The 23,980-nt window shown below is 51.4% G+C and overlaps 2 protein-coding genes across 13 annotated transcripts in view; one reads left to right on the top strand and one right to left on the bottom strand.

Annotated features, from left to right (window-relative positions):
• The window catches only part of WDR25 (WD repeat domain 25), a 140,618-nt gene extending 123,083 nt beyond the window's left edge, over window positions 1–17,535 (bottom strand). For 2 of the 11 annotated variants that reach the window (XM_042944265.1, XM_042944274.1), the window contains exons 1-2: window positions 17,011–17,535; window positions 11,302–12,146 (exon numbers count right to left, since the gene is read on the bottom strand). In XM_042944265.1, coding sequence (XP_042800199.1) covers window positions 11,302–12,146; window positions 17,011–17,050 — 885 coding nt within the window. In that variant the 5' untranslated portion in view covers window positions 17,051–17,535. Of the gene's footprint in view, window positions 1–11,301; window positions 12,147–14,606; window positions 14,678–15,271; window positions 15,577–15,615; window positions 15,848–17,010 lie in introns of those variants that run through there. The other 9 variants (XM_042944275.1, XM_042944276.1, XM_042944266.1 and 6 more) reach the window with 9 other exon arrangements.
• WARS1 (tryptophanyl-tRNA synthetase 1) overlaps window positions 15,759–23,980 on the top strand; it is a 31,557-nt gene continuing 23,335 nt past the window's right edge. Inside the window, exons 1-2 of one of the 2 annotated variants that reach the window (XM_042944278.1) lie at window positions 15,759–15,848; window positions 22,119–22,297. In XM_042944278.1, the coding sequence (XP_042800212.1) occupies window positions 22,184–22,297 (114 nt within the window). In that variant the 5' untranslated portion in view covers window positions 15,759–15,848; window positions 22,119–22,183. Of the gene's footprint in view, window positions 15,849–16,755; window positions 16,878–22,118; window positions 22,298–23,980 lie in introns of those variants that run through there. The other variant, XM_042944277.1, reaches the window with a different exon arrangement.

Here is a 23,980-nt window from a genome sequence, read left to right as displayed (position 1 = left end):
GGAAGCCCATTACATGTCAACATAAATAACATGTTTTATGAAAGATAATTATATTTTCCAAGACAAAAAACAAAATTCAGTGAGAAGGCACTCTTGACGGTTCTGCAATCTCCTTAATGGCTGGCTTAATACAAGACAGCTGGGTTCGCAGAGCCGCTTCCGTATTTAATCTATTGTAACAGCACACGTCCCGTAGCCTCTGGAAAACTCCATGGACGCTCATGAGAGGGCGAGAGTGGAAACGGCAAACAACTTCTAGGTGCTATTATGAAAACAATTTTCACCCCCCTGGACCCCATGAAAGGACCCCGAAGACCCCCGAGGGGCTCACAGACCACACTGGAAACCACCGCAATGAGTCACGGCATTAAAACCCGGCTGCTGGCAGTACGTGGGGGGAAAGAAGGGTTTAAAATTACACGGATAGTTGGAACTCAACCACGTTGCCTTTTATTTTCAAAGACTGGATGGAAATCCACCAAAAGTCTACAGTCGTTGCCTCTGGGTGCAGAGATAATGGACAATTTTTTCCTTTATACCTTCCTGTTTTTTCCATAGCGTACACGTATTTCTTTCACGGTCAGAAACAACATTTCATTTTTGAGGAAAGGTTGGGGCGGCCGTGGTGCACCCGTGCCCTGCGGAATAAGCTGGATGGGAAGAAGGTCGTTTTAAATCATTAGTAGCCAGCATCAGTGTGGGGGAGCGTCACAAAGCAGGGCTGCTTCTTAATATACCAATCGATCCCTGGCACTGAGCACACATTCATCACGGCGGGCACTGCCTGCCCCGGACCCACAGAAAGCCTGGAAGAGATGACGAGAATTGAAACTGGCTCAAGCTAATCACTGCTAGATGAAGGTCAAATATAGGTGACTATTTATCAGATCTCGAGATGATGGGGGAAGACATGCCACGCTCTAAAGCCACAGGACAATTACAAAGGGAAAGGTCCGTGGACTTGACCACAAAAAAAAGTCAGGTTTTCTCTGTAAATAATGATAATGATAATAATGAAACACCAAAACTCAAAATCAAACAACACACCGTAGGGGGTATGGATATGATGACAGGTCAATACTGTTCTAGGTAAACTGACAGATAAGAGAAATACTACGACTGCAGGAGATTGATGGACAAGACCCAGGGCCACAGACACTTATTTAGCATTAACTAGGTGCCGGCTCGCTTCTGAAGGAGCTGCACTTACGTAAATGGATTCATTTGGTTCTCACACAAGACACCACCCGATTAGTGAACGTTTAAAAAAGTTAATAATTCTACCGCTGTCAAGGGGAAGAAGACACGGTCACATTTACACATAAATGATGGCGTGTGTCACAAACGGAAGGCCACGTAGCCACTACAAAGAACAAAGTAGATCCGTGCACTCGGAGGAAAAGGTGTGCGCCAGACAGGAGTGGAAAAAGGCAGCGGGAAGCCACCACAGACAGCAGGACGTCTGCACAGCACGCACAGAGACCCCCCGCCCTCTTCCCGCTCAGGTGCTGGAACGGGGGTAGCCGGGGCGTGAAGAGTCACGTCTGGGATACTGACCAGGCTACTTAAAACACCTAGAGGGGTTCCCACGTGGGGGTCCTGTCCTAAGCACCGGCCGGCTCATCACCCTGCAGCAACCTCCCTGTGGACAGGCCCCATCCACGTGAGTGTGCGTGTGCGTGTGCGTGTGCGTGCACACACACACACGCGCACACACACACACTGAGCCTCTGGTCAGATCAGTGTTTCCGGGCCTCCTTCCTGAACAGGAATGAGCGGCAGAATGTCCCGCACATGAACCACAGACACCAAAACAAAAGAGAAAAGGAGGTGACAAGGGGCAGAAACATTTTCGAAAACACAGCAAAACTTTCAAAGAGCTCCAAGAGCTAAGAAAAGACCTTGTAAATATGCAATAAAAAAAAAATGACATCTTCTTCAAAAAAAGGAACATTCAGAAAACGAGAAACAGCTCTTGGAATGTAAAAATATGATAGATCAGAATAGAACACTTTCCTGAATATAAGTTATACTTCAGTAAAAAAACAGTTTAAGTATATGACAGCAGAAATACAAAAAGGAAAAAAAAAAGGATTGAAAGAGAAGGTGGAGGAAATTTCCCAGAAAAACAAAACAGAAAAAGGCAGAGAGATCAAAAACTAGAAAGAAAAGAAGGCTAGCAGAAGCTCTATACATCCAGGGATACACAGACCACCCAAATAATCAGAGTCCCCAGGTTGAAGCCCTTGACAGGCAGCCCAGGGGTACTGCCGTCTCTCTGTGGCCCAAGGTCCATGGTGGGGGGGGGGGGGGGGGGGATGGTCCCTGATGCCTCACCCCGAGTGAGGGAAGACGGGCCTGGAAGCAGCACCAGGAACCCCGGCTAGGGCCACTTTGTTGCCAGGTGCCTACGGCCATCTGGTCCTCCTGCTTTTCAGCCTGGGTCACAGCACGCGGGGAGGGACTTGAGGCGTGTTCTCTCTGATCTTGTCCCGTCGAGAAACCTGAGGAAGCTTGCTGGAGGGAGGCTGTGTGAAGGCAGGCTTCCAGGGTCCTGGGCTGACACCACTGGCCTCCCTCACATGTACTTCTGACCATACCCCGGTGCCCTCGCCCCTGCACCCCACCCCACTGCCCCCATTCGGGGGTCTCCGTCTGGAAGAGATGCCTGAGCAGAGACAGCAGAAGCTGCGAGGAAAGGCTGGGAGGCTGGACTGACTTACCCACCCCTCCTTTTAAGGGGTAAAAATACTAGCAGTTTGCAGGGGGGGAATAACCGTCACGTAATTTTTAAATGCTGCTTACAAAAACAAAGTACCTACAGTATAATTAAAGCCAGCCGATGCTCAGGGGAAAAGAATACTGAAAGGAAAAACTGCTTACAAAACATTCACAGTTGTTATGCTTGAGTGGAGGACCTACAATTACATTTTTCATTTCTACTTTTTTTGGATTTTTTCCCAAAACTTGACTACTTTTACGATAAAACTAAGTTCAATCTAAAATAACTTTTTTTTTTTTTTAATCAAGAGGACAAAGCCATCACTGGGCACTAGATGGTGGCCTTTAAGAGTCTTCTGTGTCCAGGTTTTAAAAGCAGCAAGAAATAATTTACTAGACTGTCTCAATTCCTAACCGGGCCAATTTTGCAATCTGCATTTTTCAATTACATTAAAAGCATTTTCCCAAATTGCTCTATTCTTCCCTTAATGACACCGGATGAGACTGGATGAGGCTGGTTCCCTGAGGACAGAGTCTGCACCTTCACACGGCACTGTTTTCTCCCTGTCAGCATCTGGCAGGCACACGGCCCTGCCCCGGGTACAGTGAACTGTTAAAGTTCAACGGAATGAAGTTTTCAAAGAGCAGACAACACAGTTTGGGTTCTGCCACAGTCTCCTTTTCTTATTCCTCCTGCAACCCAGGGGTTTTTTCTGCAAGGAGAAAGCTTGCAAGGCCCTTCTGGCAAGCAAACGGAAAGTGGGAAATGTCTCATGTGTTGGCCTCGGAAACGTTGCAGCTTTCATATGGGGGAGAGGAGTGTCAAAAAAAAAAAACCAACAACCTTCACTTCCCACGAAGAGAAGGTTCCAGCTCAGGATCTCACAGCAATTCCCAGAGGCTCGGCAGCCCCGCTGTCGGCCAGCCTGAGGCCCTCACTCCCACCCCTGGGACGACTGAGATGATCATGAACTTTCCCCGGACCGAAAATACACAAAAGGTGGGAAGGGAGAGGAGCAAACGGTGTCCAGAGGGAGAAGCATCAGAACACTTCCTACACAAGGCTCCAAGTCCACATGACCACCTGACCTCACTGTGTGCCCCGGGACCAGTGTGTTCCCCTCTCTGGGCCCCTGTCAAACGAAGACGGACCCAGATGAGCTCTGCACACACACACACACACGCGCGCGCAGGCGCACGCACACGCACCACCCATTCTCTCCTCGCCTTCGCCTAATTACCCTCAGTGCACTGTTAATCATTCACTCCCCAAATACCAAACGCCCACCACCACAGCCCAACCCTCCTCCCCAGCTGTGCGGCTCTCATTTCCAATAGATTTGCCTCGTGCTTGGAATAAATTGCCAATCATCTGCATAATGCCCCACGACTCCTCACTCTGCACATCAAATCATTTCTCCACCTCATTTTGTAAAATCCATCAAGAATAATTCTTTCAAAACTGAAATAAACCTTCACTCTGGCACTTGAATCCATAAATTCCTTGTCTTTGAGTCTGAGATGTATTACTTTCTACAAAGCACATCTAAGATACCCTAATATAATCAGATCCGCTAACAATGATAAATCAACGGGATCCTGTAATACATAAAAATGCAAATCCAAACCACAGTGGAAATCATCTCTTCTCCTTATGTCCCTTAACAGAACCACAAGACTTTCAAGCTGGGACAGAGCCTGGGCACCACGTGGACAAGGGGCTATGTCTTCCCATCCTTTATTTTCAGAGGCAAAAGACTCATCAGAGTGTATTTGCTCTGACAGCTTCCCATCTTGTTTCTACACTTTGCCAGCTGTGTGACCACAGACAAATCCCTTAACCTCTCTGGGCCTCAGCTTCCTTGTCTGGAAAGTGGGAGTAAGACCAGCCCTTGCTTCACAGGCCTGTGCGAAGGGGAGCTGGAGAGTAGGGAACCATTCCTAGCAGATGACAAGAACTCAGGGATGGTGAGCTCTCTCCAGCCCCTCAATGGCACTCACTGCCAGAGGCCACAGAGCTGGCGAGCAGCACAGGGAGACTCCCAATCTGGGCCTTCAGCCTCCAGAACAAAATCCTTTCCTTCACACGCATATGGGAAGGGGGCCTGAGACCCATCTGAGCCTGGTGCCGACCTCGGTGGGTGCCTCCTCCTGGCCCCCAGACTCACTCCTGGGCCTCTTCAGGTGTGAAACCACTCCTCCCAGTGCTGCCGGACGCCCAGACACAACACGCTCTGAGAGCAGGCAGACTGCTGCCCGATTCACTTTCTTCGATCACATTTTAAATTTTTTTTTTTTTAACGTTTATTTATTTTTGAGACAGAGAGAGACAGAGCATGAACGGGGGAGGGGCAGAGAGAGAGGGAGGCACAGAATCGGAAGCAGGCTCCAGGCTCTGAGCCATCAGCCCAGAGCCCGACGCGGGGCTCGAACTCGCGGACCGCGAGATCGTGACCTGAGCTGAAGCCGGACACTTAACCGACTGAGCCACCCAGGCGCCCCATCTTCGATCACATTTTAAACGTGATCAGTTCAGAGACACGGAGCCAGCCCTCCGGTATATGCTTTCCAAATGTGCAGTTCAAGAAAAGGGAGTAGGTACAGGGCGCCTGGGTGGTTTAGTCGGTTAAACATCTGACTTCGGCTCAGGTCATGATGTCACGGTTCGCGGGTTCGAGCCCCGCGTCGGCCTCTGTGCTGACAGCTGGGAGCCTGGAGCCTGCTTCAGATTCTACGTCTCCCTCTACTCTCTGTCCCTCCCCTGCTCATGCTCTGTGTCTCTCTGACTCAAAAATAAATAAAACATTTTAAAAAAAAATGTTTTTTAAAGAAAAGGGAGGAGGTAAACAGCTTGGTACAAACAAACCCAAAAACTTTTTGAGTTTTAAAAGTATCTGTCTCAGGAGTACTGACATTGAAACGCTTGGAAAAACATGTATCTATAGACAGACCATTAAAAGATGCACAAACGCAAGAGTTACATTAAGTTGGAGAATTCTGAGTGACTCATCTTTTTTCTTTTTTCTTTTTTCCCTAATTGATCAATAAAGGACCAGGGGAGTCAGGAAAGTGTTTCTTCAGCCCCTCCCATATGCTAGGCATCGAGCTGTATCTCTTCATCTCTTCTACATAGCAACAACCCTAACCAGCAGCCATTCTACCCATTTACCAGTGAGAAAATGGGGGAATCAGAGAGGCAAGGTGATTTTTCCCAAAGTCACCCAGCTACCAAGCACCAGATAGGGAACAGGAACCCAGGAGTCTCTTGTAACAACAGTGCCCGAGGTTTGCCCATCTATTCAGGCTCCGCTCACCACACGCAAAGCCCTTATTAATTAGCGCAAGCCTGGGTATAAATCAAAGCCCATCTTAACTACATGAAGGCAGCAGAAAAGACGACACCCGTGTATAGCCATGTCCGCGGCAGTACTGACCATTTCAAAAACTAAAGCAAGTCATGATGGGAAACAACGCAGATATGACAAAGCCAAGTCTGGGATCGGAGACAGTCCTGAAAATACGTTTGGGGAAAGTTTTGAATAAGGCAGGACAATGCCCCTTACAAACAGCACAAAGGATGGTGGGGGGCGGGGGCAGAACCAAACCGGCACATAGTGTGCAGTGAGCCCAGCTCTGTAAACCCACGGGAACGTGGGGGTCCAGACCAGGAGAGGCCCCCAGTGCCAATGAGGCGCCAGCTCGGGGTTAGGATCAGCCACGGTTGCTGTGTTTGCCTTCGCTCCTCGTGTTCTCTGCACCTTCAAAGCTTTTCACAACAAGCTTTTATTACGTTTGTGATCCGAAAGGGAAAGGTTTAAGTATCATAGGGAAGCCTGTTATCGAAAGAATTCCTAAAGCAAACCATTTTGTAAAACAAACGAACACCTAATTCATACATTTTACTTAAAATCCTTCTGTGCTTCAGAACTCCAGGATTTCGACGCATGGACGGTGGTCCCTGGAAGCAGGAAACATGTCATGGGCCTTTGAGAATTCATCCGGTGCCTAGCAGAGGGCTCCGCGTGCGGGGCCGACATTGGGGCCGCCTGTGTTCGGCTGCAGCAGGCCATGTCTGTACTTCTTCTAAGGGCTTCAAAGTTTGAATTCTACCTTTACGTGCGGTGGGTATTCAAACGTGTCGAGCCAAATGAGGACACAGGGAAATGAAAAGAGTATATAAAAGGGTATCCGTGCTGGGATTACAACTGTGAGAAACAGATGCTTCTACACACAGGGGCAGGAAGGGATCATCAGGAAAGAAAACAGAGCATCAGTGCGGAGTTATGAGTCATTGTTTTATTTTACTTAATTTCTCCAGCTGTAAATTTTTCAAAACCAATATAAGCATATTTTACAGCTCACAGAACATTTAGAACATATTAAAATAAGTATCTTTCCACTGTAATGTACCCAATTGAAATTTATGAATTCCAAAGCTACATTTTAAGGAGACGAAGGAACTGTGGCACTCCACGCTCTTTAGATTAATCAGATGGATTGTGTTGTTTTTCTCTTGATCAGAAAAGAAGTCATATTTCAGTAAATGTTACCTTGAATCAAGGATTCTTTCACATTCTAGAAGCTTGAGTGAGCTTATAAGAAGTCTTACTGTGCCCCCTAGTGGCGAATAAAATCTATGCACTTCAGAGAAAACCCTTCCCCAAAGGCTGGAAATAAAATCCAAGAAAGATTTTTTCAGTCTTCACTGATCACTTAACATGTACAAAACTTTGTGCCAGGTGCTAAAGATAATATATAAATGGGTCTGGCACGGTTCCCACGTTCAAGAAGCTTAAAATCTACGAGGTGTAGCAGATCTGGTTCGTGGCTACGCAGGCAGAAAGAGACGCCACGACGTGGTAAGGAAGGGACAAGACTCCCGGGGGGAGCAAACTCGGCAGCACGCGGCAAGTGCCTACTATGATGTGCCGGGCGCCGCCCCACAGAGCTCACGCCCAGAGTTCATCTTTTCTTCACAGAAAGCCAGCGAGGCACACAGAATTATCTTGTCTGCACTTTGCATTACGTTGGCCGAGGTTCGGAGAACTTGCCCAAGATCACGGAGCCAGTCAGCGGCAGAAGGATTCAAACCGAAGTGCCGTGACCCCGGCCCCCAAGCTCTTCCCTCCTTCCTGATGCAGGGGGGCTCAAGAAGGCACCCTAGGAGGGGAGCACAGAGCTGGGGCGTACCCTGTCACAGCACCTCTTCTAACCCTCTCCCCACCGCGCCTCCCGTCCGCTCTCCACCCGGGACCGGGCCGTGAGAAGCCGGGACTCCCCCCTGCGCCCACAGCCCCGTTCCCACTCGACGCTCGGCATCCGCACCCCCTCCACCCCGTGGGCCCCCAAGGTCGACCGCGCCACGCAGCCCCGACACTAGGGGTGGGGAGAACACCATCCTGCCTGGGGCTGCACACCGGCTCCACGCGACTGACGACTCCCCTCTCGGGTTCCAGCCCTGCCTGCGCCTGGTCCCCGGTCGGTTTTCCCGGGCCGGCTCCTCCAGCCCCTGCCACGCATTCGTCGCGCTAACAAGTTGCTCAAAATCAGTTTGCCGAATAACTCTGTCACTGAACACCGTCAAATGCCTTCAAGCAGAGAGGATCCCGGCCTGCCCCTTTGCACGGACGGCTTTTAAAAGCCCTGCTTTTTCAAGACCCACACGAAGAAGAGGGGAAGAAGAGACACCGACGCCAGCAGCCATGACGGCAACCGCGCTGGCCCCGCCAAGGGCAGTTCCACAGCAAACGGCCCCGACCCAGGTCTCAGTGAATCACCCCAAGCAAGGCTTTTCTACCGCAGTCCCTCCGCCCTGGCGCCTGAGCAGCTTCCCAAGCTGGGCCAACTGCGCCCCCTTCTGGTCACGAGGTGTCACAGCTGGTTGGCTGACGCGGCGTCCCCCACGGCGGGGGGGGGGGGGGGGCGGGGGGGGGGGGGGGCAGGGAACGGGACAGAACATCCCCAGTGCACAGAACCTGGCACACTCATCTAGTCCACAAACACTCACTACACGACGGAACAAACACAACAGCCCAAATCAGTGGTTTCGCTCAGACGCGCTCCGTTTAAAAACTAGAGTGGGGATGCCTCCGCTTAGAAAACCTCAACTTGGGCAAAAGTGATCCAGGCGGGGCCCTCGGGGCCCCTCGCTGATGCCACATACAGACCGGTCCCCACAGGACTCCAAGCCCGTCCCTCCCATCAGCAGACACGACCCCTCGGGTGGGCGGGCAGGTGGCAGGTATCCTCTGGACCTGCTGCCCTAAATCCCTCCACCCGTCTCTGCCCACAGCAACCTGCTGATGAGCCGCCTCCTCCTCCAGCCCCTGCTGCCAAACATCTGCCAGACCGCCCCCTCCCCCCAGGGTCCTAGAAGGGGGCTGCCCGTGCCCCTCAGGTGGCCCACCCGTAGCCACACTCCCTCCAAAACTGCACCATGCGCCTGGCATTAGACGGGGGCTGCAGACACATGTGCCTGGGCACGTGTCCCATCTCAGAAGTGCCAACTGTAGGTCTCATAGACTCGTGTGATCGGGGGGGAAACAGACTCTGAGAGGTTAAGTGTGTTGCCCAACGTCACAAAGCTGACCCTGAGCCCAGACCACCGTGACTCCAGCCAGACACGGCCTGGCACCACACAGGCCCACACGAGCCCGCCAGAAACCCCCCAGATGTGCTTCGGATGAAAGAGACAAGTCTGCACTTGGCCCCCCGCGGGCGCAGCGTCTCAGGAAGGAGCGCTGAGAAGCCCCAGCAGCATGGGATTGAACCAAGCCTGTTACAGGGCACACTGGGGACACCGGAAGCCTCCTGAGCCCCCACCCCCACAGGAAAAGCACCAAAGACCCGAGTGTAAAGTCCCTGGGCTTCAGACCGAAGGCAGAGCGCGGCACTGTCCCCAAACGACTCTGTTAGCCCCGCCAGAAGAGAACACAGATAAGTGGGCTCATGACCCAAACTGGTCACTCAAAAATGACGATACCCATCGATTTAGCTTATTTCAAAGCCTCACTGTCCTTAGGTTTCCTTTCTTCATTTCAGAAAACGCCTCCTAGGAGAAAAGCTCAAAACGTAATTCGCAAGCACAATGTCCTGGGCAGGATGGTTCCAGAACAGTAAGAAAATAGAGGGAGGAAGCTGACACTCACCGAGCACCTGGAGGGGTACCTAGCTCTGCGACAGGGTTTTGTAAGTGTTTCTCTCACCTGGTCACACGACACAGGTACGACTGTGCCCTTTACAGAGGAGACACCAACCGGAAGTGGGGCCAGCCGACCTGCCCACCAGGTGCTCTGTAGCAAGACTGGATCTGAAGCCATGTTCCCTCAACTCCAAAGCCATTTTCTTTCCAGGAAGCGTTCGTTCAGCTCGCACTTACATGGCACCTATTGCATACAGGTGACTTCCTAGGTGCTGCTGGGAGCGAGGGGGAGGGGCTGGAGACAGGTCAGAGGAGGTGTGACGCACCCGCCGCACGACATACCTGAGTACGTGGGGTCTGCTCGCTGGAAGTCTACGTGACATCAGGAGCTTTTAAGATAAGTAACAACAAGGGTCACCCAGGGGCTCAGTCGGCTGAGCGTCCAACTTCAGCTCAGGTCATGATCTCGTGGTTCCTGAGTTCGAGCCCCGTGTCAGGCTCTGTGCTGACAGCTTGGAGCCTGGAGCCTGGAGCCTGCTTCGGATTCTGTGTCTCCCCCTCTCTCTCTGCCCCTCCCCCGCTCATGCTCTGTCTCTCTCTCTCTCTCAAAAATAAATAAACATTAAAATAAATACAATACAACACAATACAATACAATGCAATACAATACAATAGGTAACAACGAGGAAAAAGAGTTTCTGTGGAACCCGGAGGTCCTCCACGGCATCTGCAGCCATCCCCTGGTCCGGCCCCTGCCCGCTTCCCTAACCTCAGGACCCTCACCCCCACCAGGCCCCTCAAGACTTCCATGCATACAGCCAAAGACATCCTTCTGCCGCATCTCACCCCCTTCACCACATGAACCTTCCCCTCCTTCTGGAAGCCTTCACCAAGCCCCCCAAGACCGGGCTGCTGTCCCTCCCGGCGGGTTCACAAAGCACTTGCATCCCACTGAGAGTCTGGTCCTTACACTCCAGAGCCGAGGGCTGGGAGAGCCTCTCCCCTCGTCCACGGCCTCTACCACGAGGCCAGGGACCAGCACGGCGCCTGGCACGGAGTTGGCGAGGCTCAACACTCAACGTGGTTCACAGGGGCCCGGGACTCGTCCTGGGCCTGCTTTCCGAAACTCTGACGCCCTCGCTCAGCGACCTCACCCACCCAGGGCTCCAGCGTGCCTGCGCGTCCTCAGTGTCCCCACAAGGGACAAGGACTGGTACCCTCTGGTGCCCTCGGCGAGGCGGCATCGGGGAAGAGCGGACAAAACGAACCTGCAATCCAAGGTGGGCCACTGAGAACACACTTTCAAACACGACGGAGAGAGTTATACAAATTTCCCCACAGAAACGTGCAGCGCCCCTACCTCACTGTCGTGAAGAACAAAATACCCCGGCAGCTTACTCCCAAGAGCCCCTGAAGAAGGGGGATCACTCAAGTCTTACCTTGAAGGTTTTGTCCATGGAAGCTGAGAGAAGCATGTGACTCTTGGCGAAGACTGGACACCACTGAATGCTGTTGACGGGGCCCCTGTGGCTTCTCAGGTGGAAAAGCACTTTCCTGGGAATCGTGGTTTCTCGATACGGACTGTCCAAGTATGGCTCAATAAACTCGGACACTCTGGGGGCCACACAGAGAGGGGCCGGGGCACGCCCCACAGAGGGACCCTGTGCCTCCGTATCTTTACTCTCGCCTGTTTCTGTGCTTAATGCCTGCGACTGTCTTAATCTTTTGGGGGTGTAGGGCACGACACAGTCCTCACACCTTTTCCTCTGAAGAGAGTTGCCATTTTTACCTGGGGTTTCAGATTTGGTTTGGGCACGGGACGACGGGTCGGGGGAGTCGTAAGTTCCCCAGGAGAGTTTCACCTGCTTAAAGCGGGCAGCTGCCAGGGGCACATGGCCAGCCGGAACGTGGCTGGTCCACAGGGAAGGTCGAGGAGGCTTGCCTGTGGGGAAGGTGGCTTCAGGCTCTGTTCTGGGCCACTGTAGCCTCTGGCTGGGGCAAGATCCTGGGTCACTTCTCCAGAGCCGAACCAGGGGGAGACGATGGCCAGCTGGGTCTTCATGAGAACCGTGCTTTGTGGGCAGTGCTGCCCCTTCTGTCACACCTGGGGTTTCTGATGCAAAATCCTGCCCACGAGGTTTGACCACATCAGAGGTGTCCTTCACCTGGCCGGCAGCATTAAAACTTTCCGCAGGCTCAGTCTCAGCCTCTGACTCTGAGTCATCATAAGCCACCAATGAGGCCATTGAAGACAGTTTCTTGCTATCGTTGGAGGACAAACTACCTAAGACCAAACAAAGTCAAATGTCAGAAAATACGCATGGAAGAATATTTACCACCACACGTAATTAAAAGAAAACATGCCATCCAGCAAACCCATGATTGGAAAACTCTAGGAAGAAACACATTAAAAAATGAGGGCTTTTTTGGGGCACCAGGGTGGCTCAGTCGGTTAAGTATCCGACTGGGGCTCAGGTCATGATCTCACGGTTCGTGAGTTCGAGCCTCACGTCGGGCTGTGTGCTGACAGCTCAGAGCCTGGAGCCTGCTTCGGATTCTGTGTCTCCCTCTCTCTCTCTGCCCCTCCCCTGCTCACGCCCCCACCTCTCAAAATAAACATTAAAAAATAATTAATTAAAAAACGTTTTTTTAAATGAGGGCTTTTCCACACACCAGGCATAACTAGAAGATACATATTTTTTTTTTTCAAATGAAGACTATGGAATATCTGGGAACAACTTTGGCGAAAAATTAGCAAGATCTATAGGAAGAAAACTAAAACTTTATTGAAAGACATAAAAGAGGACCCGACTAAATGGAGATAGGCTGCCTGGACAGAAAGATTCAGGACTTTAAGATGTCTTTCGTAAGATCAATTTGGGCCTTTGAGGGTAGGTCTGAAAATACTGAAATGGGAAGAGGTCCAGAACCCACCAAGTGGGAAAAGCACGTCACCTGTACCTTCCTCCACCCCTTGTGCTCCAGTCCTCCAGTCCCTCCTTTACCCTCGCCCCCCACTGCCTAGATATCCTGTCTCAACAACAAGCCAGCTGGGGAGACAGACCCACAACACAAGACTAGGGTGTTCAAGCAACCAATCCCCCCCAGTTTTGAAGGTGTGGTCTGAATCCCCCAATTTCACTCCAAACACACACTGACACAGCAGTGAATCTCCCCTTTCTAAAAGACTCTTCCTGGGACACCTGGGTGGCTCAGTCAGTTAAGCACCTCGCTTGAGTTCAGTCACGATCTCGCAGTTCATGAGTCTGAGCCCCACATCAGGCTCTGAGCTGACAGTGCAGAGCCTGCTTGTGATTCCGTCTCCCTCTCTCTCTGCCCCTCCCCGACTTAAGCGTGCACGCTCTCTAAATAAATAAACTTTTTAAAAATTCTTTAAAAGATTCTTCCTGAAATTCTGAGCCATCATACACAATAAATGTCTGCCACCTAGTTTCTAGAAAGAAGTACTTCAGTCTGGAGTCCCATTCAATGTTTTTTTATATATATTCAATATAATTTATTGTCCAATTGGTTTCCATACAACACCCAGTGCTCATCCCAACAGGTGCCCTCCTCAATGTCCATCACCCACTTTCCCCTCTCCCTCAACCCCCATCAACCCTCAGTTTGTTCTCAGTATTTGAGTCTCTTATGGTTTGCCTCCTTCCCTCTCTGTAACTTTTTCCCCCCTTCCACTCCCCCGTGGTCTTCTGTTAAGTTTCTCAGGATCCACATATGAGTGAAAACTCATGTAGGGTATCTGTCTTTCTCTGCCCCATTCAGTGCTTTTAAGAGGAAGCACAGTCAGGAGGAAGACAGGGATGCCCAGCACATCCAGGACAGCAGATGGCGCAGTGGAGCAGCGCTAAAACTTGGCAACCCACCAACTTCCAAGAACGCCCCACCCTGCCCTACCTTACTGTACCACACTGAACCCCTACTCCCACACACGGGGTCAGGTCAGCGCCAGAGATTCCCTCTGGGTCCTCTGTTAAGCCACTCCAGACAGCCTACCACCCAGCTCTTTCCCTGGGCGGTGGGTACCAAAGGGTACCCACCACCTGAAGGGCCCCACGGCCTAACACGTTACGTCTTCATTCAACAAATGTCTGTAGTCTACCTCCTCCAAAACTTGCACCCCCACCTGCAGCCCAATCTAGGCAGGTAAAATAAGACTTCTATAACTGGCCAGCGTATCTCAAGCAGAACTAATGTAATGGACTAATTATAAACTAACGGACTGTGCACCGCAAACAACTTGGCATTTCTGTTCTCTACATACTTAGCCTGGTCCTGAGGCCCATCCTGATGAGACCTCTCACCTGTCTCGGCTCCTGTGCACAGCACCACACACCACAGCATGCCATTCCTTCCTGTCACAGGGAACCCACCAGGTTCCCACCAGCAGGGTGCCTGTGCCCAGCTGTGAGATGGAATCCCGCCCACCTGGTTTTCTGCAGCGGTCAACTTAAAGAAAAGAGAGGCCGATGGCTGGAATTTCAAAAGAGGTCTACGGCAAAAGATCAGGGAGTAGTGGGGCTGGGGCCCGTTAGCCCACTTCCTAACAAGGCAAGGCAGCAAGGACTGAATGAATGCAGAAGGGTGGATGATAAGGCTCCCAACACTACCTGCTTCGTGGACGCGTCGTTCATTTATTCGATATTGATGGAGCATGGGCTACTCACCAAGCCCCACCCCAAGCACACCGTGGCAAGCGACACAGTGAAGGATGCCCCGTGCTCACCATGCTCACATGCCGGCGGGAGAGACAGACCATAATCAGGTGAAATACAGGGTGTGACGTAGTACGAAATCCTAAGGAGAAAAGTAAAACAGGACAGTACAGGTGGCGGTGAGCCTGGGGCTGCAGTTTCCTCTAGGGTGGCCGAGGCAGACCTAAGACAAACGGTGACATCCGAGCAATTAATGCTCTGGAGGAGGTGAGGGAACAGAGGTGGTGAGAAGCACTGGAGAATGAAACAGCAAAACTAATCAAACGGGGCAAGAGAGAAGGAGGCAAGGGTGATTCAAGAAAAACACGCAAAAGTGGGAAAGAATGGGAAACATCAGGAACAACAGAAACTTTAGGGGGGAAAAGTGCTGCCTTTTTTGTTTCTAAGGCAAATGGGGAAAAAAAGGAAAATATTTCATGGTGTGGGGACGTTCAACTAAGACAAAGAGGTACAGGGAGAAAGGTAAGAGCATTGGAGAAACGAGGCCACAAAACGGGGGAGTGGCCCTGAGAGTCACTAGCACGTCAGCTCCACGAGGACAAGACTCCTTGTGTTTTGTTCACTGCTTGATCCCCAGCATCTAGAAATATTTGTGAAATGCAACCTGGTGGGAGGGGGGCACGGAGAAAAGTAAAAGAAATAGGATATTCTCCTTCAACAAACATATCCTGATTACCTACTCTGTGCCAAGCCTTATGTTGGGTCTGGTGTGTACAGCGATTAAACACAGAACACGGATCCTGCGCCGGAGGCTAGAGACCGACGAAGGCAACAAAGAAGATACGACCAGAGATGGGTTTTGAAGGATGAATAGAAGTTAGCCGAGCTGTCAAGAGCTGGAGGTGAGGCTGGTCCAGAGCAGCGCGCATCCGGAAGGCAGCTGCGATGAAGGACGGGCGAGGGACGGGGAAAGGCCCGCGCTGAGGGGTGTGGTGCTCTCCGACCGCCGCCGCCGCCGCCGCCGCCGCCGCGGGGTTCCAGCCCCCTCCCGCCCCCGGGCCCGCCGCTCACCACACGCACCGGAAGCGCTCGGTCCTCCCGGAGGCAGTCCCGCCGGCACCCCGCAGCCCAGTCGCGTTCCGCGGGTGCCGGGGCCTCCAACCAATCACCCGCGGCCTCCGTCCTGCCCCCGCGCGAACAGCCAATGAGGGTGCAGCCTGGCCGGAAGTGGTTCCGGCCGGAAGGAGTTTCCAAGGACGCCCAGGAGGCCGTCCGTGGCTGAGCCGGCGGTGCTGAAGGGCCCGGCTGGGCCGGTAAGTGAGGGGATGAGGGAGGGCGGGAGGCCGGGGCGGTGCCGGAAGACCTGGCCCTCCCGGAGCCGCCTGCAGGCGAGGGCCCGGAGTATCCTCCTCAGAGCCCGGCTCGCTGCCCGCCGGGTTCTGGCACCACGAGGGGCGCGGAGGCTGGCACGGCGCCCCTCGCCCCCTTCCTCCCAGCGCCGGCGTCCCCGTCTGTCGCCCACTCCTGCCGGCACCGACCCTGCATCGTCTCCTACCTCTTCCCTTTCCCCATGGCGAGAAGCCCCCACTTTTAACGGGGCTCTGCCACGTGCCGGGGGCTTTGCCTCTGGTATCGTACTTAGTCCCCTCCACGGTAAAGTTAGGAGGCTTCTTTATGCCCATTTCACAGATGAGGAAACCGAGGATGAAGCAGAGAGGTAATGTGACTTGCCCAAGGTGTTGAGATGCCCGAGCTGGGATTGCAACCCGGGCCCGTCTGACCCCAGAACTCATGATCTTTCCACTGCATTGCGCTGCCTCAGTGAACACCTGCAGGGAAGGCACAGTCGCCGTTCGGCCTCTGCACGGCTACACATAACACTTACTCACACTGATGCTCGGGTGGGGAAGAGGAAGAGGGTGGAGAGGTTATACGGAGGCCAGTCTAGGGTATGTATGGGGTGGCTGATGCAATGACCGGCTAGCGACTCGTTTCTCAAGAGGGTTTCATTGGTCCCCACCCACCCCGCCCACCCCACCCACCCCTGATTGGACAGTCTCCTCAAAGAGGTTGGTCAAGAATCTCAAGTGTTTCCGAGAAACTGAGTGATTTCTTTAAAAAAAAAAAAAAAAAAAAAACAACCCTACGTGCAAATAGCTGAAGAGTGGGGTAAACAGGAAAAAAAAAAAAAAAAAAACAGAGAAGAGCCTTTTGCTAAAAAGGAAACTGAAAGAAACAGGGGAAGACTATTAAAGAAGACCGCTGGCTGTACAGGGCAGTCTCAGCTCCTCAACTGCCCGGCGTGACCAGTGGCCACCTCTGCAGTGTCTCCCACAACCTGGGTATGTATTGCCATCTTTGCCAGGCTTGGAGCTTATTGGTATTTTTTGCCAGCCTTTTACCAAAGTGCTGGAAACCTGGGCTGGGGCGGGGCAGGGGAGGTGAGGAGTGGTCTCTCCCAGAATCAGGGCTTACCGAGCGTGCATCGTATTTCGTCCCGTTGACCCAAGTTCATGTGGTTCACGGCTTCCCCAGGGGATGGAGATCCCGGGGGAGCAGTTGCCTGTTTGGGTTTGTAGCTTGACTTGCCACACTTCTGTGTTGGCTGTCCTGTTTCTCCCTGACGAGGACTCCTTACACCGTCGGTACCCTAACGTGTCGGCATTCTCATTGTGACACGCCAGTTGTCTTCGGCCGGCTTCTTGCACGTTGACGTCTTCTTTGCGTCACGTACGTTTTATTTGAAGGGGAGATTTGAAGATCACGTACATCTTATTATTTGAAGGGGAAAATTACCTCTCTTCCCCGCGTTTAACAAAGAAAAGGTGGACACAATCTGTCCCAGGGTTCCAAGTGTTGAAGAACTCCTTGCTCTACCGGTCACTTTCCTGTCCTCTGGGAACAACGAAGCTGTTGTCACGCACACTCCGGGGCCAGGATGTGAGGGATGGGAACCCACCTCCTGGTGGTATTCCAGGCATCCAGAAACTACTGGGTCGTCTGCTCTTCCCGGCTGCTCTAGAATTGGCTGTGTTTGTGCCCCCTTCCCCCGGATTGCGGAGTGTTCTGATCCTCTGTGAGATGATTTCATTATGGCCCAAGTCCTGTTTTTCAGTTAAAGAGTTCTGTTACTTTCTGTTCCTCATCCCAAAAGCAGCCAGTTTCCTCAGGTGCCTGTTAAGCCCCTCCGGAACAACGGAACCTGTCAAAATGAGCCCAAGATTCAAGTTCTCTAAAAAGAGGAATGGAGAATTAACTTTTAAGAGCTCTTGACTTTTTCTTTAAAGGTGCACTGTGGTCTGCTATGGAGTATGCAGTTCTGCTCTTTCCAGTCCCAGTACTTTTTTCGGAGGAGATGATAGCTTTGTTTCTTTGCTTTAGATCGTAGGATTTGTTAAGCAGATAAAACAACTCTCCTTAAGAAAGATTCAAGGCTGCCTGGGTGGCTCAGTTGATTGAGCGTTTCACTTTTGATTTGGGCTCAGGTCACAATCCCGGGGTCGTGGGATCGAGCCCCGAGTCAGGCTCTGTGATGAGCCTAGAGCCTGCTTAAGATTTTCGCTCTCCCTCTGCCCCTCTCTCCCCCACCCACCTCTCGCTCTCTCTATCTATACGTACAAAGATTCAAAGCCCTCCTTGCAGTTTAAGCAGTAAACACCAAGACAGTTGTCTGTACGCTTTTGGCATCTCAGACCCCGTTGCAGAAGTAACCTGCATACTCTGGAACCTGACTGCTCTGCTGAAAACCACGCATATGCTAGCGTGCATGTCATTTCAGGCATGCTGAACTCTGGGGTAAAAACCTCCGAAGTTAAACTTCATTCTAGATCGTGTCAACTCGGTGGGAGAGAAAAGGACAGCGTGCACATGAGACGGTGGTAGATGGGTGGGTGCCTGAACAGAAGGGGTTTTGTTCTGTTGTCTCATCACTGAGGTTGCATCATACACACACGCACAGCTTATCGTGTGGGTGGTTCCCATGCACTGTCTGCCTCCCCATCACAAGAGCGGGGAGACCTCATCTGCTGTTGTCTCATCGGATTTAGCTCCCGTGTGCTTCTTCTCAAATGGAATTTTGCTATGGAAAGACATATTTTTCCCTACATTGCAGACCCTAAGCACAGACCCCATTCATCTAGCTGATCTCTACAGTGATCTGCTCCATTGTAGTGGGGAGATTATCTGTCCAGGCCTCACCCAGTTGTCCTACCTGGTGCTTTCCTTAGGAATTTTTTAGGGGTAATTCTGGTCTGTACTTGCTTTTAGCCCTACCCACAGACTTTAGAACCTTACTGCTGTCACCAGTTTCCTTTTGTGGCAGACACCGTGTGTTCGGAAGGACCGGGATAAACCAAAGGGAATTCCAAAGAGAGTGACCAGGATGGTAGGCAGATGTTAGTAGTGGGGAAAGAAACCAAACTGGGAGTGTGAAACCTGGAGTGGGTGCCATGCCATCAGCCTGGCCCTTCCCAAATCCTGGCAGGCTCAGCTCCACGATAGGATGCTAAAAATGAGGCTGTTTAGGGGCGCTTGGGTGGCTCAGTCGGTTAAGCGTCTGACTTCGGCTCAGGTCGTGATCTCACGGTTCGTGAGTAAGTTGGAGTCCCGCATCGGGCTCTGTGCTGACGGCTCGGAGCCTGGAGCCTGCTTCTGATTCTGTGTCTCCCTCTCTCTCTCTGCCCCTCCCCCACTCACGCTCTGTCTCTCTCTGACTCTCAAAAATAAATAAATGTTAAAAAAAATTTTTTTTAAACAATCAATTTGCCAAAGTGGCATGTTTAAAAAAAAAAAATGAGGCTGTTTAAAGTCCACGTGGGGGAAATCTACCTTAAAGTGGGAAAAGCACTTGTGAGGATAACATAAGGATGGAAACCTTCCGGTGAAGATTGAACTGGGCGACTGATGAGACTGATTAATTCAATAAATGCTGATAAACTGCTGCACATGAGGCACTAGAAGCACATGGAAGAGAAAGCCCGGTGCCTGCTTTCACCGTCTGGTGGAGAAGACGTGAATCAGTAAATGCAGTGTGAGCGCCCTGGTAGAGTTACTGACAAAATGCTTGGGGACCACCGACGACAGAGGGATCGGCTTGGCCCCAGAGGCGCAGGAGTCAGGAAGAGCTGCTGAAAAGAGCTGAGGCCTGAATTCGTAAGATAACAGGAAGTGTGCGTGAAGAGGAGGGTATCACATTCCAGGCAGGGGGAGCGGCTGGAATTCTGAGAGAGCACGCGGCTTAGAGGAGCTTTGGCATCAGGTCCCGGCTTAGCTACCCTGGCAGTGGAACCTCAGGGGCTGGTTCTAACTTCCCTGGGCCCTCAGCCTCTCATCTGCTAACGCAGAGCATATCCTATGCCATGGGATGTGACGTTTGGCCGTTTGTGGCTAGAAGTGCTTTTCATCCCTTTGATTGTTATCTGATACGAGCCTCAGTGTTTGTCCTCACAGGTGCTCCTCAGAGGCTCTTCCGCATTTCTTTTTTATAGGCTTCCCTAAACTGGGGCTTTGTTATCTGAAACAATCATTTCACCCGACTTCCTTTTCTGGGAATTGAGGTGATTCTCAGCAAGGGGGGAAAAGAAAGTGACTATTGTCTCATCCTGGTTTCAGTATTACAGTTTCACTGACTTATATAAAAATTGGCCCAGTTAAAATTTATGTGCTTCTTAAGTAAACATTTAACAAATTGATAAAAAATAAATTACCCCTGGGGCGCCTGGGTGGCTCAGTCGGTTAAGCATCCAGCTTTGGCTCAGGTCGTGATCTCAAGGTTCGTGGATTCGAGCCCCACGTCGGGTTCTGTGCCGACAGCTCAGAGCCTGGAGCCTGCTTCGGATTCTGCGTCTCCCTCTCTCTCTGCCCCTCCCCTGCTTATGCTCCGTCTCTCTCTCTCTCAAAAACAAATAAATATTAATAAATAAATAAATAACCCCTTGAGGCACCTGGCTGGCGCAGTTGGTAGAGCAGGCAACTCTTAATCGTGGGGTCGTGAATTTGAACCCCACAAGTAGTGTTTACTGGGTGGCTCAGCCGGTTAAGCATTCGGCCTGCTCTCAGCTTGGGTCTTGATCTCAGGGTTGTGAGTTCAAGCCCTGCATTGGGCTCCATGCTGGGCGTGAAGCTTACTTAAAAAAAAAAAAAAAATTACCCCTCAAGTTTGTGTGTTTGGTTCAGAGAGTTAATAGAAAAAAACTTAAACAGTTAGACACAAAATAGTCATTTATCGAACCTCTGCCACGGGGCTAATGCTGCCCTGGACTGTCTGTTCACCCACACTGTCACACTCCATCCACACGCCAATCCCGCAGGTAGTGTTACCGTCAGCCGCGCCTCACGGTCGAGAAGCTGAGACTCCTCGCAGTCAGGGAACGTGTAGGACAGCTTTGGAGGGTGTAAGGTGCAGCTGCTTGAGCTTATGTCCCGTCTCTACTGCTCGTGTTATCTCGGGGAAGTTTCATAACCTCTCTGTGCCTCGGTTGGCTCATCCGTAAAATGGGGACAACTGATCTGTCTCACAGGATTGCCGGGAAGCTTCAGCAAGTGGATGTGTATAAGGTGCTCAGAAAAGTAGCAGGTACGGAGGTGCCGGGAGTTAGCTGCTCTGGCACAGCCCATTGTCATTGTCCTGTCCTCACTCGAAGTACAGCTGCAAGTCATAGATGGAGCTGGGGTTCGGCCGAGCCCCGGAACCCTGACGACAGTACTCGTAATAGGTGTATGTCTTGTTTTAGTTTACGAAAGGCTACCAGCTGGTTTTTCCTCATTTCTTCTTTAGAGCAGCCCTCAAGGTAGGTGGAGAGGTTCCTGATGGTGCCACTTGATAGATGAGGAAGCGGACACTGACCCAAAAGGGGACTGACTGTGGCTGGTCTCTGCTCCAAGGCGACACTGGGTGGCCTGCCTTGTGTCCCACCTTTTTCAAGGCTAACAGAAAATAATAACTACTAAAAGGTGCCGGTACACCTTCTTCAGAGGTCTGCAGTGAAGTTAGTCGGCACGTAGAATGGTCAGGCTGTGTATAGTTTTTTCCCTGTTTGGAGCCCGGGACAGATAAGGCCCTGCCCTCCACCCCACCTCGCTTCAGCTGAGAACAGAGCAGCTGGCTGGCAGAGAAGGCCGTTTGTTCAGCCATATGTTGGTTATGGCTGCAAAGGCCTGGAAACTCATCCCCGGCACAATTAAGATAAAGAGTAAATAGCAGTCTGCCAAATGTTTTTAGCTCTAGTGGACTTAGGTTTGTTAAAACACTTTGGTGTTTGCTCCCTGAACAAACACGCGTCCTTCCTGTGCGCTGGGCACCGGGTGAGGCTCACATGCTCTTAGTTAGGGGTCCTCCTTTGCTGCCCTGAACTCCCAGCCCCTCCGTCAGTCCTCCTCACTGCACTTGCTCTTCCTCTTTTCTCCCTCATGGCCCCAAATTCCTGCCGATGCCTTTTTATCACCGCTGTTTCCCCCATGCCCTTTCTTGTAACTCCTCCATCCTTGTTGGAAAGGCGAAGGACTAGGTAGATGCATGAGCGGGAAAACAGCTGCAGTGGTTGGTTAATCGGTCTTCCCCCCCTTCTCCCCCTTGCCCCCCACAGTTTTGTCTGGACCACCGAGCAAATCTTCCAACGCCCTAGCCAGCTAGAGACCTAGGTCCTGGAAGATGGCGGACGTGCCCAACGGCGAACAGGGGTGTGCCTCCCCTCTGGAACTGTTCAACAGGATAGCCGCTCAGGGGGAGCTCGTGCGGTCCCTCAAAGCTGGAAAGGCACCACAGGTATGGGATTTGTCGGGTTCGCTGCACGTGCATCTGGGCCAAGTCTAGGGTTATGTCTCCCGGGAGCAGACTGTTCCCAAGACTCTGTTCCCTCAATAACTGAGGTCTTTTGACTATGAATTTATTTTCTCCGTTATTGACGTACGTGTGGTCTAAACAAAAGCCTCCGAAATTCAGCAGCCCTCCACCTTTCCTGTTCCATTTTCTTTTCCCAGGAACAAACATTTCAGTTCTTTGAGCGGATTCTTTGATAGGTACCCCCCATTTCTCTAAAAATCACACTTTTACATTGCTTCTTGTCGATATTCAGGTGTGGGTGAGAGGAGTTAGCACCTCCATCGGCACCTCCCATCCCTCTGCTGTCCCGCGCATGTCAGTCAGTGTCAGCATCGATGCTCTTCTGACCACATAAGTGCTGCTGGCAGCTGACCCACTGAGTATACTCCAGGTGCCTTGCCTTTCCTGCCCCGGAGTTGATGTTTGTCCAGATTCCTGTTGGCTCAGTGTCTTGTGTACTAACGGTAATGGGGCTCCGGGCCCCCTCCAGCCGGGTGAGTCTCCTCCCAGGGCACTCACACCAGCCAGTCTGTAGCTCATCTTCTTGAAAAGCTGTCTCTCCCTTCCCTCCCCCTGTGGGTTCCCTGTTTCCTGATCCTGTGTCTTACTCCGCCTTTGTTTACTCTGTCTTGACAGAGCAAATCCTCCAATAGTTTTCTGAAAAAATTAGCGCTAAAGAAATAATTTGGGAGGACTTGCATGTCTAAAAGTACCTTTATTTTGTCTACTATAACTAGAAACTTAAGACCCTTAATTCTCAGGGCGCCTGGGTGGCTCAGTCAGTTAAGCGTCCAATTTGGGCTCAGGGCATACTCTCGTGGTCCATTGGCTTGAGCCCCTCCTGGGCCTCACTGGGCTTGCCATGCACTCTTGTGTGTGTGCTCGCACTCTCTCTCTCGCTCTCTCTCTCTCTCTCAAAAATAAATAAACTTTAAAAAAAAAAAAAAGAGGACCCTTAATTCTCAGAAATTCTATTATGTCTTTGATTTCTTCTCTCCTGTTTTCTCTGTTCTCTGTGGGTCTTTTTTTCCCAGAAGCTGGCCCCCTCTGTTTTTGTTTTTGTTTTTATTTTATTTTTTAACTTCTCCTTTCCATTGTGTTTTCTTGTTGCTCTTCTTTCAGATATATTTCCTTAACTTCTTATGTTTCCTTTTTTTTTCCCTTTGAGTAGGCTCCACACCCAACGTGGGGTTTGAACTCATAACCCTGAAATCAAGAGTGTCATGTTCCACCCACTGAGCCAGCCAGGCACTCCCTCCTCAACTCTTAATCCTCCTATCGTGTTTCGTTTATCCTGTCATTTTTAACTTCCATGAGCTCATTTGCTTTTCGAATGTTCCTTTCCTTATAGCAACCCGTTCTTGTTTCCTAGGTACAGTAAGTGACCTTTTATCTCTGAGATCTTGGTGATGGTTTTCCTGATATCCTCTGAGGACAGAGGGGCTGGGCTGTGTGGCTGTCCCTGAACTTCCCTGTTCAGTGCCGTGTGCCCCTGATCTAGATACTTCTAACTCCACCTCCCTGGCACAGAGCCTCTGTGTGTGGGGGGGGGGGGGCGGGGCGGGAGGGGGGGCAGGGGGGGCAGGCAGAGAGCTGACCAGCTGTTTCTTAAACAGACTTTCAACC

The sequence above is a fragment of the Panthera leo genome, chromosome B3, assembly GCF_018350215.1.
Source record: "Panthera leo isolate Ple1 chromosome B3, P.leo_Ple1_pat1.1, whole genome shotgun sequence".
NCBI classification, from domain to species: domain Eukaryota; kingdom Metazoa; phylum Chordata; class Mammalia; order Carnivora; family Felidae; genus Panthera; species Panthera leo.
Note: the sequence above shows the minus strand (reverse complement) of the source record. Positions and strands in the feature narration are given on the sequence as shown.